Genomic DNA, 21,686 nt, shown 5'->3' with positions numbered 1-21,686 from the left:
CTGAGCCCCAAGAACAAAGGGGTCTTGCCTTATATACCATTCTAGGCAGGTTACAGAAGCAAGGAACAGAATTTAATTAATATATGGTTGTACATAATTCTATTGGCTACTCACCTTCATTGTTACATGATCCTTTTCAAATTCAGCTTCTTTAAGTTCCCTGCCATGCTGCCCCCTCCTCCCTACTACATTATTCCCCTCTTTCACATTTAGACACACTTAGGGTCAAAAAGCATCATCTTGATTTAGGGGTTTGTATTTCCTCTCTACAGTGGCCTCCATAATGGTCCTAATGGACTGTAATACCAAGGGAATCAGGCAGGGTAACATCAAACCTGCTCCAAAGACAATTTATATTGCTTTTCATTACAAATGTGGTCTGCATTGTTCCCCTTACTCTGGGACTTCCTGCATTGCTTATTGGCAACCTTGCAAACCTGGGGAGTATATAAGCCAATATAACACCTGACCTGTTTTGGGGTGTATGATACAAAGTATGGTTGTGCAGAGGTCCCAACAAAGGCTCTTTTATAACAACATTCAATACATAGGGGAAACCTTACAAGGGCCAACCCAAAAGGTAAAAAAGAGTCCAAGTGTGTAGAGAAGAGCAGGGGTGCATCCCATGTTTGAGTTTCTGCTGTGTGTAGACTAGTCAGCTTCTGGAATGGCTAGAGCAGGGCTGTCATCCCATTGTTTGTGGTCCCCTGTTGTTTCCTAGGAAACAAGGTCCTGCCAAAGAAGAGCGTAGGCATTGAGGGGGTGATCTTGCACGATGAGGCTGGGTCAGGGATGCAGTGCCACTCCCTGGTGGATCCAGGGAGCAATTTCTGCTACTTTAACTGCAGTGGGGATAGACAAAAATAACAAAAGGGCCCCTCCTATGGGGTTTTAATGGTTTAATGTTTGGACATTTTACTCTTTTACCCAGACAATATCCCCTGTATTTTTTATTTTTGAGTAGAATTACAAAATTACCCATGGCAATGGCAACAATATATTATCAGTACATATGTGCAAGAAAAACATATTGCTTAAAAAAATGTTAAAAACACCATCTTTAAATATCAAAGGACATGTCTAGAGCCAGTAAGAATTGTCATTTTTTCTCTATTTAAGTAGAAGACCCTGTCTAAAAAATATGAGTTTGTGCCTGGTAGGACTTTAATGCCAAATACCTACACATGTATCAGAACCATTTCCTCAATCCTCTGGGCCTTGGCTATTTTTGAGAGGTCTGGCACAAGTGACTCCATTTGAACTTTGACAGCATTCCCCACTTGTTTCCAAACTGTTTATCTCTGAGCAGTCAATCTTTCTCCCATCCAAGTTCTAAGCCCTGCTTAGCTTCCAAGACCAGACAAGATTGGGCATGATCAGGGTGGTATGAAGATCTTTCTCAATTGGTTATCTTTTCCCTCATCATGAGGATTTGTTTTTTTCCTGGATTTTTGTTTGTTTGGTTGATTTTGGTCCCACATCAAGGGGAAGTAACAAGCAGATAAGGTTGGAATCTGTGCCAATTAGACCCTTTTTGCCAAATTTAAGCAACAAAGATGCTTAGAAGGAGTGGCTCTTAGGCAGTGGGCTTCTAGACAAAGACAATACAAAACAAAATCCGACAAAAGCAGACATACAAAAAGATAACCTGGTTGACACATAAGTACTTATTAGAGTAAATTTCAATGGACTTGATTGTAAATGCCCCAGAAGGATCAGAATTGAAATGACAAAAACTTAAAAGAGCCAACTAACTGAACAGTGTATCAGTATCATTAACTTTTTGTTATCATGTTTATCTAAATTTTGTGTTTTAGAAGACATGATATACTTGAAAAACACAAATGTTTAATATACAAGAACCAGCAACAGCATCACAGCTCTGTAGAGGTTATATATGCATATTAGTTTAGTTATTGCTCTTGAAGTAAAATCTTAAATTTTCTCATCAGTTGGGGGGTGGGAGAACAGTTTCAGTGACCCCAAATAGCCCAGTCACACATATAGGGTACTGACTGAATTAGACACATCCAAGATAATAGTTGTTTCACCATAATTATAAGGTCATTTAGAAAATTTTATTTAAACCAACTCTTAAATGAACTTTTATTTAATTAGGATTCAGTTACCTTAAGTAGTCAAAACCCTGACAAAAATTGCCAAAGAATACAGGTAAACATTTATGGGGACTAAGTATGGAGTTAGGAAACCTAATAGACAAGACTCATATCTCAGATGTTGATAAAGTATCATATCTCCAGATTGTTGGCATTGACAGATGGCTCATGACATACAGCAGTATCCCACCAACCTGTAGTCAGTGGAGCCCCCTAAAATAACAGGCCCAATCCGGCCATCCCAGGCCAAAAATCCCTTCTGCCCATCATGTAGAAGGAGTAGAACTAACATCTCTACTCTGTTGAATCCAATAAAAACTGGAGGTCTTGTCCTCCAGTGTTGTGCTCCTTTTTATTTGTTTGTTTTTTTTACTTTGTTTTGCATAAGTAAATCTGTCTCAACCCTCATATCAGTGAAACAGCACTCCAGGTGTTCAGCTACATATTGCCCCTCAGTGTTTTAATAATTCTTGTTGTCCTGATAAACTTTTGGGTTAACTTGTAACACCAAAAACTCCTGATAGTTATCTTGACAAAACAAAAACCTTTTTTAAGACAGTTTTTTTTCTATAAATGTTATCAAGAACAATACAATATTTTTAAGACAGCCTTATTGCTATGAGCTTAGAGAATTAAATGTTAGTTTAACATTACTACATTAAATTTTGACCTTACAAAATAGTCTGTGTAAGTCTTAGACTTTAGTCCACTTACTTAATAAGCACCATTTTTTTATGACAACTTAATCTGTACCTTTATGACAACTTATTCTGTATCTCCTGGGGGAGTTTGTCTTTATCATTTTTTTTATTTAAAAGTATTTTTTTAACTTTTTATTTTTAAAAACCATATCCTTAATACCTTTTTTATATTTATTTGTTACTTGTTAAAAATAACTCATAAAACCTTTTAAATTAGATTCTTATATTTGCCTGAAAAGAAAAACAGAAAGAAAGCAATCCTAAAATTATTTTTTGTCTAAAAACAATTTATAGAAAGCCCACTTGTTAATAGACCCATGTATTATAGGAGACTATTAAATCCCAGATTATTTTATTTATGACAGAATGAAAGAGGCTAAGGTCATTTTTTTAACTCTCCAAATTTTAAGATCCCTACTGCAGGCTGTGGCCTCCATTTTCTTTTTCTTTTTTTTTTTCTCCTCTGGTCTGAGCCAGTGTTAACCCCTGAATGCCTGCATCCTAGTGAGACCTGATTGAAATAAGTTTGAAAACCAGTTTTCTTATGTGTAGCAGTAGAACACAGTAAAAGTAACAATTTTTTTACATTGACTCTATAATAAGAAACATTCTCAAGATGTTTACATATTAATATGCAAAAAGCTTAAGTAGTTTATAACAGAGATCTTTAACATAAACACCCTGGTTTTTTGTTACCCTGAGTATCACATTAACCTTATAATAGCAGTTTAAGGACCATTTTGAAGATACACACACACACACACACACACACACACACACACACACGTTTTATAAATTAAGCATGCCAGAAAAAAGTGTCAACTTAGTGTACATAAGATGAGCTGGAATTCCAGGAGCACATTAAATTTTGCCCAATGCTTTGAACAAATTGGCACACACACACAAAAATTAGAGTGAACTCTCAAAAAACCTTTTTAAACCATACCCAGAGGGCTATGCAGTGGCATGGTGGATGATGCATTTGTTCTTTTGTGAGTCTCCCTCTTTGGAACTGAATTTTTGTTACCCATCCCTTAACTTCAGTTGTGGCTATTTCCCAGGAAAAGCTCAAACCCTGCTCCCCACCCCAAAGTGCTTTCTTTTACTTGTGTTGTTCCCCATCCTGGTCTATCTTGCTGGTGAGAAAATCTGGTAGGTGTTCAACCTCCCCAATTCCCAGCAGTGTCTCACACACTTTCACCCTGCTCCCTAAACCTGACAGACACAGTTTCACTCCAGATAAGGGTACTCAGTGTCTCTGGGAGGTGATCAAGCTCCCTTTTTACCTCCTAATGGTAAGTCTATTATTTGAACCTGGGTTCTTACCAATCTGATGGGCAGGGCTCCCAGTTGATTCCCAAGCCTTCTCCAGGTTTCTTTGTGCAACCAAGACTCGTTCTCTGGTATACTGGGACAGGCAAGTCTCTTCATCGGATCAACAGGTCCACTGGTGCCTGGTGGGATGTTTTCCTGAAAAGCTGGGGATGCTGAGTCCTGGTGACAAGGAGGTGAAAACACCATCTCCAAATCCCGGACAAGCACCCAGAAATGTTGTGATATACTCAAGAACAGCAAAATGGGACACCAAGGCATTTTCAGGAAGCAATGTTTATTAGCATGTCAGCAGCAACCCAGTGGATTAACATCAATAGGCTGAGCCCTGAGAACAAAGGGGTCTTTCCTTATATACCATTCTAGATAGGTTACAGAACAAGAAGCAAAGTTTAATCCATATATGGTTATATACAGTTCTGTCGGCTACTTCAACCTCAGTGCTATGTGACCCTTTTCACATTCAGCTTCTTTAAGTTTCCTGCAATGCTGCCCCCTGCAATGCTGCCCCCTGCTCCCTACTACAATGGGAAGAAAAAAAGGCAATTAAATGTTGTAGGACAGTAATGTGGATCCCACCTTAGATCCTAGGTCCCTCCTTGCTCCTGGTTTTTCAAATGCAGATAAAAAACAAAACACCCAACCTCTAGTTAAGAAAATGGGGAGAAGTTACATTTATCTAGGTGAATATAGTTGACAAGAATACATTGTATATCCCAATATAGCTACATGAAAGAAATTTGAAAGTACTCACTATAGACATGGAACAATTTAAACTTACGTGTATGTTAGCTACTTTTATGTAATCATTATCCAATGTATGCATGAATCCACACATCATTTTATACCCCATAAATACATACAAAAATATGTCAAATCAAAAAATAAAATTAATAAAACACCTGTTAGAGAGAGACAGAATTCAATTCTGAGTGTGAGCTAGTTAATACTTTGCAAGTTAGTTATGAGAAGGTGATTCTAATTTAGGCCATAGTTTGCACAGAGCTTACATGGCAAATGGGAAACATTCAAGACAGGAAGTCATTGTTATAATTACAGTTGTTATCACTGTTAATGTATACAAAGGGGCATCAAATGTTTCCTGCATTTGGCTTTCTGTTGGCTGTTAAACATTATGCACCAGTTTACAGGATTACTGTTGAATCTCAATTATATTTAAAACCAATAATTGACTCTATGTACAATATAATGTTATCAGTGAAAAAGGGTATTTAAAAATAATTGCAAGCACAAACTGAGAGATTTTTAAAGGCTTATTATTGGTTCCCTTTACTTCATTAGAATTGTGCAGATTAGAAGTTTTTAAAGTAACATTCAATATAAAGCTTAGCTCTTTTAAAGGGACCAAAGAACTTTCTGATTTCCAAGTACTTAAAGAGATTTATATTCCAATATCATAAACCATAGAGGTCAGTTAAAAAAATTTCACTGGACAAAAAATGTTGTTTCTTTTCAAAGATTTTTCTTTTGTTAATTTCAAGTGTTGCTGAAGTTTTAAAAGCAAACACTTGAACATTTGACAAGGTTTCTTAAAGAAACAGAATGAGTAGGAAATTCTGTTTCACTTTATAAATGATTATGATAAACTGAGAAGTCTGTTGGGATCTAATTCACTCATATTTTATATTACTTTTAAGAAGACCCACATGCCCTACTTTTCCAGCTGTCTGAATGCTTCTCAGCCTGCTGCCTTGGCATTGCAATTGGTATTTAACATGATCAAGCCTTTTATGATTCATAAATGAGCCTTAGAGGCACTCTTACACTCTGCTTTGCCTCCTGATTGCTCCTTTATTATACACAAGGAAGGAAATCAAATATTTGTTTTCCAGGGAACTTCAAAGGGCTGCAGGTATAACCACAAAAATGGAAAGACTAAATCAAAAACCAATTTCTTCTAAATTGAAATAGTCCTGTGCTTCTATAGCTTTGAATTTTGATAGTATGCTGTTTGATTTTACACCCTAAATAGTGCCTTAGTACTTTTGGTAAAAAAGAATTTAAGAAAAAATAAAGGAAACACCACTATCATCAACAACAAAAAGATATTTTCTGGTGGCAGTTAGACTATTATCTTTTTTTTTATTATTGTTTTGCTGGGTAGTGGTACATTGTGGTATTTACAAAGGTTCTTACAACATGTCAAATATATCATACTTGAATTTACTTCCTCCACCATACTTCTTTTCCCCTCCTCTGCCCATTCCTGGCATAGTTTTAACAAGTATCTTCTTGCCTTTTACATACATGCGTACTCAGTATTTGCACCATATTCACCCTCTTATATCCTTTCCCCACCTCCTCCTCCCTCCTACTGGTATCAACCTCCAAGGCAGGACCTATTCTACCATCCTGTTTTCCAATTTTTCAAAAAAAAGGAAAAAGAAATGACAGTTTTGCTTGTCTAAGATAGCTACAGAGGAAATTTCCTTGTGGCACTTCCATGCATATATATATTATAGCCTGATTTGGTTCATCTCCTCTATTTTTCTTCTCTTCTATTTTAGTCCCTTTCTTATGGGTGTCTCAACCAGTTTAAACATTCTATACTTATTTTTGTATAGAGAGTATATCAACCATATTCACCTTAACTTCCTTCTTTTACCTTCCCTTCTCTTATGTGACCTCCCCTTAGCTTGACCTGCTTTTCATAATATTCTTGTATTTGTTTTAGAACTTCTGCACCTGGCTAACTTCACTTAAGATAATGTGCTCCAGTTCCATCCATTTACCTTCAGATAACAAAATTTCATTCTTCTTTGTGGCTGAATAAAATTCCATTGTATATAAATACCACACTTTCTTAATCCATTTATCAGTAATGGGACATCTTGGCTGTTTCCATAACTTAGCTATTGTGAAAAATGCTGCAATAAACATGGGTGTATAGGTGCCTTTGTTGTAAATTGACTTACATTCCTTCGGGTATATCCCTAAGAGTGGAATTTCTGGATCTTATGGCAGTTTTATTTTTAGATTTTTGAGGAGCCTCCATACTGTTTTCCATAGGGGTTGTATTAATTTACTTTCCCACCAACAATGTATAAGGGTTCCTTTTTCTCCATATTCTTGCTAACATTTGTTGTTGTTTGTACTTTTCCTTTTTTAAATATAAATGTTTACCTGTTCTACCCTCTTGTTCTCCGATTTTGTTGAAGAGAAAACATGAGAGATAATAAGAAAGACACAGTGTTTTTGCTAGTTTGAGTTACAGAGAGATTCCTAGCCTTGCTTTCATGCATATATGTATTACGTCCCACATTGGTTCATCCCTACCAGACCTCTTCACTGCTTCCTAGTCCCTTTCCCACAGTGGCCTCTGCCAGTTTAAGATTACTATTTTCACTCCTCTACAGTGAGCACCTCAACCACATTCAAGTTTTAGGTTTTCTTCCCTTTCCCTATTCCTCCCCTGAGTGTGTGACCCATGTCCAATAATATTACTGCATTTGTTTCAGGTCTATAACCTGCATATGAGGGAGAACATGTGGTTCTTCTGAGCTTGGCTAACTTCGCTTAAGATGATGTTCTCCAGTTCCATCCATTTGCAAATGACAAAAATTCATTTTTCGTTGTGACTGAATAAAATTCCATTGTGTATGAATACCACATTTTCTTGGTCCATTCATCAGTAGTGGGGTATCTTAGCTGTTTCCATAGCTTGGCTATTGTAGATAGTGCTGCAATAAACATGGGTGTACAGGTACCTTTGTAATAACCTGAGTCGCATTCCTTCGGGTATATCCCTAGGAGTGGCATTGCTGGATCATATGCAGATCTATGTTAGTTTCTTAAAGTGCCTGCATATTGTTTTCCAAAGTGGGTTATACTAGCTTACATTCCCACCAGCAGTGTATGAGTGTTCCTTTTTCCTGCATCCTCACCAATATTCATTGTTGGTGAATATAGCTATTCTAACAGGAGTGAGTTGGAATCTTGGTGTGGTTTTGATTTGCATTTCCTTTATGGCCAGGGATGGTGAGCATTTTTTCATGTGATTTTTAGCCATTTGGACTTCTTTTGAAAAAGCTCCATTCAGTTCTTTTGCCCATTTCTTCATTGGATCATTGATTTTTTGGGGAGTTTCGTTTTTTCAGCTCCCTGTATATTCTGGTTATCAAACCCTTGTCAGAAGTATAGCTAGCAAAATTTTTTCCCATCCTGTGGGTGGCCTCTTCAATTTAGAAACCATTTCTTTTGTTGTGAAAAAGCTTTTTAATTTCATGTAGCCCCATTTGTCAATCCTTTTTCTTCGTTGCTGAGCCATTTGAGGTCTATTGAGGATGTTATTCCTCATGCCTATTAATTCCAGCATATTCCCCTGCCCTTTCCTGGACTTATATTAAGGTCCTTAATACACTTTGAGTTGATAGTTGCACAGGATGAGACATAGATCTAGTTTCAGTTTTCTGCATGCAGATATCCAGTTTTCCCAGCAACATTTGTTGAAGAGGCTGCCTTTTCTCTATTGTATGTTTTTGGTGACTTTGTCAAAAATCAGCAGGCATAGCTGCATGGATTCATATCTGGGTCTTCTATTCTCTTTCACTGGTCTTCATGTCTGTTTTATGTCAGTACCATGCTGTTTTTATTACTATGACTTTGTAGTATGGTTTGAAGAATAGTACTGTGATACCTCCAATGTTGCTCTTCTTGTGGTCTTTTGTTCTTCCAAATGAACTTTAGGATTGATTTTTCAGTCTCTGTGATTAATGTCATTTGAATTTTGATTGGTGGAAATTTATTTCTTACAATCCCAAATTGACAACTCTGGGGGAGGAGTCGAAGTTAGTTAGCAAGGTAAAGCCTGTGTTTGGAGCTGCCTGGGCTCTAGTTTTCTTCACTTCTTCCCAGACTGCAAAGAGGATTGTGAATTTATAGCAAACATTCACCTATTTTCCAGGTGTCTCCATTGTTTAAGGGTGGCTCCCTTCCTTCTCTCACAGCCTGGAACTCCTTTCTATTCCTGACTTATTTTTGACATCTTAAATCCAGCAATATGTCCTTGATTACCAAAATAAATGTATAGTGCAGAAACCAAATCTCAAAGGTACACCTCCTTCCCCGCCCCTACTTAGTGGAAAGGTACTTCTGGAAATTCTCCAGCCTGGTTAAAAGGGTTGCTGTGTTTAGTTTGTTTTTATAATTTGAATCATTTATTGACAGTTTTCAGTTTTATTATCTTTGTTTCAAATCCCTTTTTTTAATGTAAAAGCTATAAAATATTACACATAGTGTTGAGGTAACTTACTCTTCATAAATTACTTCAATTTAGTAATTTTTCAAGTCAATCAGAAGGATTAAATTACACTTCCCAAATCTCTATTCAGCTATAACCACTATTTTAAGTTTGTTACTACCCTATTCCAATTTATATGAATTGCTCCATGTGCTTTATAATAGGAATATACCACTTATGTTAACCAGTGTCCTACTGATAAATGTTCAAGTGATTTGCAACATGGTGCTATAACAAATAGTGCTGCTGTGAAGATCTCTGTCTGGTTTCATGGAGAATTTGTGATGAAGCTTTCCTAAGAGATGCACTGGGAAGGAAGCAGATTTTCAGTTCATTAGATACCAAAATACTGTGCTTCAGTTTATTTTACCAATTGACATTTCCTGAAATAGTTTGTCAGTATTACTGTTTCTCTACAAAATCACTACTACTTGAGATTCTCACTATTTGACTTTGGTCAATCTGGTGACAAATGGAAACACACTATGTAATTTTTAATTCCCTGATACCTAGCTTCTCCCTTCCCCATATTTAAAGATGTTCCCCCTTCTTTGAATTGCCCATTTGATTCATCTTTTCTAATTGAAGCACACTAAATTGCCATGTTTCCTTTCTTTCTTTCTTTTTTTTTTTTCATTGCAGATCTAGGAGTCAAACCCTATGGCTTTGCACATATTAGACAGGGGTTCTATTGCTGAGCTGCATTCCCAGTCCCCTAGTCTTGTTCTGTTTTCTGAATGTTCAGAAAAGTAAACATTTTCCCAGTCAACAGCTCATCTTTTAATATCATTTAAAATTGTGTGTGTCTCTGTGTGTGCATGCACATTGGTACAAAAGTTTTAAAACTTGAATTTATCAAATAGATTTATTTTTCCTTTATGACTTGTTATATTTTTGTGCTTCCTTAACTGTAACTCAAAAAGATATTCTATTATTCAGGAATCTTAGGGTTTTGGTCTTCCAGATTTAGTTGTTTTATCCATCTGCAAGTTGTTCATTGAATAATAACACACTAGTCAGATTTCATTTGAAATGAAATATGAATTCCATCCATACCCTTCATGTCAATAAATACATGAAGTTATGACATATTTGCAAATAATATTCTCTTCTGTGAAAAAAAATGAAATGGGAAGCAATTGATTTTTACATGTGAATAAAAATACTTTTCAGGTAGTAGAAGTATTAGCAATTAGGAAAATTACACATCAAAGTTTCACTAACTATGTATACTTATCCGGCCTTGAACTCCAATCCTTCTGCCTCAGTCTTACAAGTGCTGAGATTATAGACATGCAACACCATGCCTGGTTTAGTATAAATATTTTTCCTGAGATTCTTTTTTCTTTTCTTTTTTCCTCAACATAGATTTAAATAGCAAGCTGCTGAATGTGAGAACAAACTGCCAAGAAATTCAGAGACAAAAATATTGAGAAAGTTAATCCAGAATCATGGGATACCACCAACCAGAGAGATTCTGATTTGTACTGTATTGGATTATGGTTCATTGAAAATTATTCCACAATAGATACTCAAATTCATTCTTGAATGTCTTTTCTGAGAAATGCAATGTGTGACTACAGCATTAATAATCTCTCTTAAATACAATGACTACATTTCAATATCAAAACAAGGCACAAGGAGTCTTTGCTCCTATTTCCTTCATGGAGAACAGGAAATCCTTCTCTCTCTCTTTTCTCCCCACTGTTCCTCACCTAATGAACTTTACTGTAACTTTAAAAAAACAAAACAAAATAAGGCATGTTAAATTAAGTTTTAAATTTAATACCAGTGTGTTAAATACTTTCATTGTTCCATGTAGTTCCACAATAACTGAGGTTACATTTAGCAATATTTCAGGGGGTCTCAGATTTAAAATTCTCTTCTTCATTGTTATTTTCTGTGATGTATTCTCAGGATTTTTAAAAGAAACTATGTTTATAGTCACAATCTGTGGATAATCTGCTACTACCAATAATAGAGTAACTATCAGAGCTAGGGATCATCATATTTGGTAATTGCATCAAAAATTATTGAATAAATATTCCCCTTATATACTACTAAATTATCAGACATGATTTCTGAATTTAAGATACTGAAAAAATGCCTGCAAAATTGTTTTTGTCATAAATATTGCCAGATAAAATAACATAAAGACAAAATTTGAAGCTTTAAAGAAGGTAGCACTAAATTGACTCTTGTGAAAGCATAGGGGCTTCTACATACTCCTACACATTCATTCTATAACTTTGTCCTATGAAACTGCAAGCCAACTAATCAATCCCAAACTGCAGATTATTGAAACTTTTCATCAATAGAGTGATGAAAGATTAGCTGAAAAGAAGGTTTTCAGAACCTTTTTAAATGCACAAAGAAAAACAGATCAGAATGTGAAAGTCTTTGAGGTAGGAATTTGATAACTCAATAAATAAAATCTTACATAAAAATAAAAGTAGAAATGTAAATTAAGGGCCAGGGCTCTGGGAGGAAGCCAACATATAAGTAAGCATGTACAAAAAAACTAGGATTGTTTGAACCAATAATGAAACATTTGTACTTGATTCAGAGAGTGAATTTACAGTAGAATTGCTGAAGCAGTGGGCTGGAAAATGTGTTTATCTGTGGTGTGTGGAACATCTGTGTGTTATTAAATAATAAACACTGATTTGCATCTATTACTAGAAAAATAGAATCAATGCAACTGAAAACAGATATAAACAAATATGGCATTTTTAAAGGGAACATTTCTTTAGAACACTGAACAAATCTAAATAGAAACTAAACAAAGAAAAGTCCTAAACAAAAGCCACAAAATTGTCAGTAAAAGGAAAACAATAAAGGGGAATTTCTTAAAAGAAAATGTAGTGTTTCTTTGTTAATTGTGGGTTGGATTTTCATTTCACATGAAGTTATGTTGTTTCATTTCAAAGCAAATTTGAATAGTGTAAATGACACAATTGCTGAAATAAGATATTGTCCATGATATTCCCAAATGAAGTATAATTCAGTATTATTATTAATTAGTTGTTTTGGTGTCAGTCACACTTTTAGGCACTGAAGATATAAAGTATAAGTCCTAGGTGAGGTAGACATTACTTTTTGTATACTTTAGGTAATGCAATAATAGATACTCCCAAGACATTTTGAGAAACTTGAGGGTTTATCTAGTTCTGTTTGGAAGGGAAAGGGTCAGGGAAGTTGTTAAGCTTGAAGTATATGAAAGTGACAGATTTTTTTGAAGTCACTATTTTTAGTGCTACAATTAATTTCAGAATACAATTCTACTTTGTGGATTTTATTTTATATAACAGCACCCATGACTGATGCAATGAAATGTAGTTTGTTCTTTTGCATTTAGACATACTGATGGAAAATGCAACTTAAGATAAACTTTGACTTGATTCAGAAAATTTTAAAGAGGATTAATATAAAAATTTGAAAGTTTCTACATGTATTTGCTTGATTAAAGAGAACATGAATCCACTTTTTACATTTACTCACATGTATATGCATTGTTTGTGCCACCTTCCCCTCACCCGATGCTTCAGGCAGAACCTGTTCCACCCTCTTGTTCTTTGATTTTGTTGAAGAGAAAACATAAGAGATAATAAGAAAGACATAGTGCTTTGCTAAATGGAGCTAAAGATAGTTATACAGAGAGATTCCTAGCTTTGCTTCCATGCACATGTGTATTGCAACCCACATTGGTTCATCTCTACCAGACCTCTTCACTACTTGCTAGTCACCTTCCCATAGTGGCCTCTGTCAGTATAAGATTACTGTATTTGTTCCTCTACAGTGAGCACATCAACCACAATTAAGAACAATCCATGGATAATGCATTGGAGTGTGGATTGCAATAAGACTAACTGTTTTGTGCCCAATTTTCTGTCTCCATCTACATCATTTTGAGATCATTTCCAGTTATATTTTGTGGGGTTTTTTTTTTTTGGCTCTTCTGGACACTCAGTTTGTTAATAATATAGGCATCAAGTTGGAGTTTATTTTTTACATGTTATTCTGATCACTTAAAGAAACATTATCCAACTTAGGTCTTCAGTAGATCAGAAGAAGTATTGTCTGTGAGACTTATTCAAGTACAAATCAATTTGCTTGTTTATGTGATAATATATGCTTTAATACTAGAAAAAAATAAGACTATGTCTTCTGTCCTTTTATTTTCTTCCTCATAGAAATAATTAATTTGTGTACCTTATAGACACTAAAGTCTTTTCATTCAGTGTAGATTGATTTTCTTTCAGTAAAATTTAGATTGAAAATATTCTGTCTATCCAGACACAGTGTCTGTCATCTATAATCCCAGCTACTATAGTGGTGAAGATCAAAAGGATCACCATTAGAGGTCAGCCCAGGTGAAAAGTTAGTGAGACCCCATCTCAACATATAAACTGAACATGGTAGTACAGTTTTAATCCTAACTACTCCAGAAGAACATATAGGAGAATTCACTGTCTAAAGCCTGACCAGGGCGAAACTGGGTGTGGGGGGGACAAGGAAGCACCCAGAACTATCAGAAAAATAATTAAAGCAAAAAGGCTGTGAGCATGGCTGAAGTGGTAGAGAGTTTGTCTTGCAAGTGCAAGGCCCTAGTTGAAATCTCTAGGACCTAGGGGAACCTCTGATGTTATTCTCGACTTTTCAATGCATACATCTTGAGAGCTCTTTCCCTTTTAGAATATAAGCTCTGGGAAGGCAGGAACCATATCTCCAGGACTTGGTATGGTGCTTAACACATAGAGGATAATGAGTGTTTGTTGACTGCATGACTCCTATTTTTCCCATCTGGGCCAATTTGTTAAACTCCACTTACAAAACTACTTACAAATATGAGTGAAAATACCTCAAATGAACTTTCCTGATCATAATATTTTAGCTTTTAACACGCATGTCTTGTCTCCTCTGTGTGGGGGTCACTGCCTTGATTGAGTCAGGAAGATTTCATGTTCATTTTGACATCTCTCACTTTGCCTTCTACAGGGCCTCACACATGGTGGAGAAGTGTCTACAGAATAAACACACAGACATCAGTTGTCATCTACTATTTTCTCTCTAGAATATGTGGATGCAGTGAACCTTAGTTTGTACCTTTGATTACACAATTAGCTATGATATTATTACAGATTTATCTTGAAAAAATTGGATAAGATTGTTAAATCTTATCTTACTTAAAGTTAGAATTTTGAAATAGAGAAATAAATCATAGCTATGGCATAACAGATAAGTACATTATGAAATGTACAATATCTCAAATCTAGACACCAAATAAAGCCATTTTCAAATTTTAAGCAGATGTCAGTTATATCAGATAACAAATGATACAACCTGGGGCATGCATTACAGGAATTAGTGAAGGCTTTTTCCTTAAATCCTTCCCCCCAAAAAAACAAAAATATCAGAAAAGACACTATTATAGTGATATAATCAAATGAGAGTTGATTGCATATGTACACTATGAAAACATAGCTTGTCCTCAGCATAGGTGAAAAATAGAAATGCAGTACTCTATAATAAAAAGGCCATCAATATAAAAATAATAGTTTTAGCACAAGCATGTTAAAAGACTAAGTTACCCTGTTCATCTGAGAATTTATCTTTCAAGCACCTTAATATAATCTTCTTCGATTGATCATCTCCAGAATGCATTATATGTATTTCACTCTTTGAGATTCCTTGCCAATTAGTGATTATGCTCTAAACAGCACTTGAAAGTTCTGTATCTGTATTGATGCTCTCATGATTATTTTATCCATTACATGTCATGCACCCAGGATATGAAAGTTGTGTCTACATATTTTCTTATTTAGGGTTTGTGCCTAAGTACATGTGCTCAGACAAAACAATAATATAATATCTCAGAGATGTTGCATTGCATTTCAGTGGACTATTTTATTTATTAGTTAATTTATTTACTTATTTTAGATTTTTGAGACAGGGTGTCATTGTACAACTTGGCTAGCCTAGAATTCATGTTCATGTTTTTGTCTCAGCTTCCCAAGTGCTGAGAATACAAATGTAGCCACCTTTTTGTTTTTGTTCTTTTTTGACTTTGTTTTGGGTCTGAATATTTTCTCTTGACTCATTCCCATTAATTGAAAATTATAAACTTTATTTTTATTTATTACTTTAATAGCTTTCATGGAAATTTTAGCAAGCAAATTGAACAAGCTATCAATATTTTTTGTTTCTCAAAAAGATACAAGGACCTTAATGCTTAAGCTGATCAATTCTCTGTAGGCAGTCCTAACTTTATTCTTTCTTAATATTGTAAATAAACTATTAATGATATTATTTTATGTGATCATGATTGGTCTAAATTGAACATAGTTAGCATCCATTTACTTTACTCTCCATTTATTATCTATTCCTTCTTATATCACAGACCTTTTCTGCTGTGAGGCCGTATTTTCTTCTAGAATTACACACACACACACACAAACTCACATACACGGGACAAGTATCTCTCATTTTGGGATCAACATTACAAATACAAATATAATTTGAGATGCACGTAAAGTTTGAAATCATTCAGTAAGTCAAAATTAAGAAGAAAAATTTTGTGTAAATTTGTTACATATACCAATATTACATTGCCATTTTTGTAGATTAAAATCAAATGCCAAGTATTCAACATGATCCAGTCTGTGCATTTCTTTTTCAGCATGATGTCATTAAAATTTGTGAAAGCTTTTCTTACCTTGGGACTTAAATACATAAACTTAATGATTAAACTAAAAAGAATGATGGATTCCTTTCTTTAGATAAAAATTGTGCTAAACACTCTTAAGGTATCATATAAGCTTCCGTAGGGTCTCAGATAAAATTAGAAATACGAACTACTCAAAATAATTAAAATGTGATTCCTTACACAAACAGAAAAAAACAAAAATAAATACACAGACAGAAAAACCCTCATCTCTGCAGTGCTGCTAAGGTCCCACCTATTCTGAAAGTGCCAGAGACCTGTCACTATTGTTTAAGCTCTAGCAGAGTTCAAAGAAAGCTCATCTATGCACAATGAAAATAAATGTGCAGCACTCATTACCCTGCCGAGATCCTTTGTTACAACAGTCAATTTCTATCCTCTTTGTAAGGTTGTGCAGTTGTATTCCTTGGATGGCTACCCCAAATAGCCATAGTAACAAAATACTCACTGCCCTTCTGTTTTCAAATCAATCTGCATTGTGTAAAGAATTGTTTTGAACTATGATGAATCTCATTGTCAGCCAGTGTTTTTAATTCATTCTACCACCATAAGTGAATCATGTTTTACTTCAATGTACATATTATTCTAGACTGGCTTATTTCCATACATTTCTTTAAATACATTATTATGTTAGGATTTGTCATACAGCTGAGATGCAGTAGGCTAATTAAGATGGAATATTTAACATGCATACTAATAATAATCCTAATGTTCTGATATGCTTTTATATTGTCTCTATGTAAATCATGATATACTTAAGAAACAAGCTTGACTGTCACAATTTTTTAAAGTCACTGGTGCAACATTACAAGTATACACACACGCATACATATATTTTTAAATACATATGCATGGAGAATGTATATGTGCATATTTATGTCTATGACTGTCCAGAAAGATAGCATATATAGCTACTTGCCACTCTAGCAAGCATGAATCCCACCAACAATAATAATATTAATAATAATTAGACAAAGATTTAATATGCTGTTGAAGATAATTCTTTTTTAAACATTGATATGAGCTTGAATAATGTAGTAAAAACGTGAGATAGCTGTATTTGCGTTCCTCACTGAAATCTATTCTTCAGTTCATTATTTCTTAACACATTTTCATTTTATATTAAAAGATAACTAGTCCACCAAATGTATTTTGAAATTGTAATCTGCAGGATGACTTTGGAGTCATCTGGTTTTCCACATCTTTCTCCACTCCTTTACTTGAGCAACTTGCTTAAGTTCCATGAGTCTTACTTGTCTCATCTACAAAAGATATTGATAAAAGCCTATACCTTATGGTAAGGATTAAAAACTATAAAATATATGATGTACTTGGAATAGTGCCAGGAATATTATAAGCACTCAATATGTACTAGTTATCATTAATATTTTTTCCTTACAGAAATACTAGCTAAATCACTGAAATGCACAAAAACATAAACTCATGCATCTCATTCTCTCTTCCACTCATACAACTTCCCATTGAAATTATCAAGAGAATAAACAAATAAGTAAACTTCTGCAGTCCCATTGAAATCTTGGGTTGGAACCATCTAAATGACAATTTTATTTTTCTGCTTAGTCTAGTAAAAATGAAGATGAAAATAAAGGAAGTATAGAAGGTTAGTATCAAATCCCATTTACAAAATCTCAGTATTCCTGAGAATTTAGTGGAAAGCAATGAGAAATTGCAAAATATACCTTACAAATTTATTGTTGGAGCTGTAAAAACTCTAAGCTCTTACATCTGGTTAAATCTCCTTTTTTTTAAATTCCAGAATGCGTTTGGCTAGTTTGACTTTTCTTTAACCCAATTTACTATGCTTTCTCTTTCTTCCAAGTTGCTCCTTACATTCTCAAGATTCCCATACTTTTCCATCATTAATAATATTTCATTTCCTATCTCTTCCTTGATTATTTTTTATCTATGTCCTATGGAAACTCTGTCTCCGGAAACTCTTCCGGAGCCCTGTCCATGCTGGCTGCTCATCTGACCCTCTACTTAATGTGAGAATCTTGTTCAGACCCTTAGGCTACTTGGATTAACTGAAATGTACCAGTTTATTTTGCTGTCACAAGATAAAACAAAACATAGTAATTTACACATACAGGGATTGTGTTTCATTCACACTCCAAATAGATGACAGGGCAGCTGAGGCCTTTTTCCTAGGCTTTCTCAGGCCAGTGGACCCATGACCATGTGATGTGCTTTCACTTCTGGGAAGTGAAAGGGAAGTGCCATTGTGAATTGGACATTGTCTCTTAAAAGTTTCTTCCCAGAAGTAAAAGCATACCACTTCTGCTACAATTTCCTTGACTAAAGTAAGTCACATTGTATTTAGCTTCAAGGGAGGAATGAAATGCAATCTTCTGTGTACTCAGAAACAGACAATTTGTAATATAGCTGAATATTTCTAATGTAATCTCCATTGTTCTTTCTAAATTATGACTTGTATAGGCTCCAGAAAAACCATGCATTTTTGAGGCTCATTTCTCTGGATATACCATTCCTTCCCTTTTTGTATTATCATCTACATACTCCCAGATCACAATTACTCATCTGCTGCTAATTTTGACAACTGACTCATATGGCCTTTCACTTACAGAAAGTGATTTTCATAACTAACTCTTGGTAAATTCTCTGTTCTTATGAAAGAACAGAGAATAAATTTCTTGAATTCTTCATTTCTAGACACATCTCAACCACACAATGCTATAGTTACATCCTAATCATTATCATTACCTAATGGGCTCTAATTTTTAGATCAGTAATTTTAGAAAGTAAACTATTTCCCTTCTTGCTTATAAATTTAGTTGACTCTCTACCCTTTTGACCCTATCAAACCCACAGATCGATCAATCATTTATTTTTCTCCTCATATTTCTCCTATCCTACTTACTCTCTATAGGTTATTGTAACAGTAATTATTCCAGTGGTAAGTTTATTTTTCTTCTGATGTTTCATAACACTTACCACAAAACATGGTCTGGAACTAATGTTATTAACTTATTCACTGTACCTGACTTAGAAGAGAAAACCAAGATGGAGAAAAATCATCCAATGGGGAAGAATAGAACCACAGTGAATTACCATCTCAACTGGCTGTCTAAGATGTCTGCCACAGATTCTGCTGAGTCTCTCCAGTCACCATACTCTCAAATATTCTTCAACAATACCTTAAACTTTCCTTCCTACTCCTCAAATCTACCAATTTCTCTTGAATTTGCAGCATAAAAACTGGTCTTGTACTTCTCAGAGAAGCAGAAACCACTAGATAACAATGTCCTTCTTCACCCTTCTATCAGCAAGTTGAGAAGTGCTGCTTCATTAACACCCATTTTTTCCTTCTAGATTTCATGGAGAAAGTGATCATCTTACTGTGTAAGGACAATCTTTTCAGGATATTAATCCATTCTGATTTTTATATTCAGAAAATCTTGCTCATTTTATCTCTTTCTTTCTCTTATTTAGACATCAGCCCTTTCTTTTTTAATTTTTGCTATATTTTATTTATAAAAAATAGTGTGGAAGGGGAAACTTCTTTACTCAATTAGTTTACTAGATATTTCCATTACTCTCCTACTCTCTTTTTGAAATTGTGTTTTCATTGACTTTCATAATCCCATTTTCTAGGTGTTTCTTTTCTGTAGGACATTGCTTCTCAGTACTAGTTGCTCAGTTTTCCTCTTTTAACTTTTAAAGAATAATAAAAGAAGTACATATTATAGTACACAGTGAAATATGTTTTATTTGTCAGGATGGAATAGCAACACTGAGATCTCCTTTGAGTAATATCCATAACAAAATCTACTCAAATAAGCAAAATAAGACTGACTAACACTGAGAGACTCAGACCCTGGCTTGAAAATAGTGCTTGTTGGTCCAGGGTTCAAAAGTACTCCATGTGAAGTCCAAGTCTGAAGAGAGGCTTAGCGCTTAAAACCAAGCCAATGAGAATATTTTGAAAAAGCAAAATGAAAATTCTGATGTTTTAGGCAGTGAGTTATTTAGAAGTTATGTACCTATAGCAGGTGAAAGACATAGATTAGCCATATAGACAGGAACTTTGTTAAGCCACCTAATTGTTTGGGATTACATAAAAAATATCACCAATATTATCATGGGAGGTGAACTGTGATTCATCCTTCCAAAATATAGCTATGGATTGAAAAACTAGAAAGGGGATACTGAGTATAAGGAATAACAGAATCCCTGGAAAAGAACATGTTGGATATATGGAAAAGAGAGGGGAAAATGAAAGAGAGAAAACTACCCAAATGCACAAACTTGTACTGAAAAAACATAAAGATACTTTTTGATAACAAATGTACCTATTAAACAAATGAACTCAATCCTTATGAAATGAATTTTATAATTCATTCTTTATAAAATGCATTTTATAAGATAATCTAACATATTTTAAAGAAGAAACTAAATGTAAAATATATGTTTAAAATCTATAAAATATCTATAAACAAGAAAAATAAATTGCTTAGTATAAATAAATACTTGGTAAGAATAGGTAAATACATTAAAGAACTTCAAAATAAAAGAATTTAAAAGTTGTTTTTGAAATACAAAAGCAGCTTAATACACAGCTTAATAGTGAACACAAAGAGAATTAACTGAGTGGAAGAAAATCTTATCTATTTAATGAGAAAATAGCATTGAAGACAAAAAGGTACAATGCATGATAGAAGTACTAAGAGTCATGGAGGATAGGTTGAAAAATCACAACTATCTAGCAGGAGATCAGAAATAAGACAGTAGAAGGATTTGCAAAGAAATAATGTTCATACAAATAATAGCTGAGGATTTTTTGGAATTGGGGAAAAATACTTACCATTTAAATCAAAAGTGTATTCTGAGTAAGAAATATAAGTATAGAATAAATTTATGTCACAGTGAAAAACACACACAGAGGAAAAAAGAAACACTAAAAAGCTCTAAATTAATTTCAAGTATATCTGTGAATAAAGTATTTTAAATATTAAGACTGTAAAAGCTTCTAAAATTTTTCAGTGAGAATGGTGTGGGGATAGAGATACAGTTGCAGGAAGCTGAAAGACAAGGGTTCAGTGGGCCAAATTTGGAGATGTGAGAACCCTTTCTGGGATTTAGTAGTCAATGCTTGCTCCCAAATATTAGGCAAGGGATCCAATTCAGGTCTCTCACCATCCTACCAGTTAAGAAGATAAGAGACAAAACAGCAAGAGGTAAAAATGAGGTCTACTCCCCAAATGTTGACTTGGGCAGGAGGAAGTACCTATTACTATGAAAGTGATGCAGAAAGTTTCATAGTTCCAGAAATTATGTGTCAATTTTTTGACATTCTTATCTTTGGTTAGGTCAACTTGAACTCCCAAGGTTTAGATTTCAAATGGAAAGTGAAGTTTTGCTGCTTCTAACAGAAATAGTTTATTCAGTAACTCAGTTCTTTAGATAGCTTTATAAGAAAAGTGGTAGCTATCCCTTTGAGGCAAATAGTATCTTTTCACCTAACAGACTAAAATAAAGCTGCTAACTCAATAAGGCCTTACATTCAGAAGAGA

The 21,686-nt window shown here is 34.5% G+C and overlaps 1 protein-coding gene across 7 annotated transcripts in view; it reads left to right on the top strand.

Annotated features, from left to right (window-relative positions):
* Positions 1 to 21,686, top strand: part of Grik2 (glutamate ionotropic receptor kainate type subunit 2) — a 628,064-nt gene that overhangs the window by 405,491 nt on the left and 200,887 nt on the right. The window contains exon 13 of one of the 7 annotated variants that reach the window (XM_074077808.1): positions 10,779 to 12,267. The exons of the other annotated variants lie outside the window; for them this stretch is intronic. Within the exon in view, the coding sequence (XP_073933909.1) occupies positions 10,779 to 10,784 (6 nt within the window). The 3' untranslated portion in view covers positions 10,785 to 12,267. Of the gene's footprint in view, positions 1 to 10,778; positions 12,268 to 21,686 lie in introns of those variants that run through there. 7 annotated transcript variants of the gene reach the window in all.

Source organism: Castor canadensis, chromosome 1, assembly GCF_047511655.1.
Source record: "Castor canadensis chromosome 1, mCasCan1.hap1v2, whole genome shotgun sequence".
NCBI lineage: Eukaryota > Metazoa > Chordata > Mammalia > Rodentia > Castoridae > Castor > Castor canadensis.
Note: the sequence above shows the minus strand (reverse complement) of the source record. Positions and strands in the feature narration are given on the sequence as shown.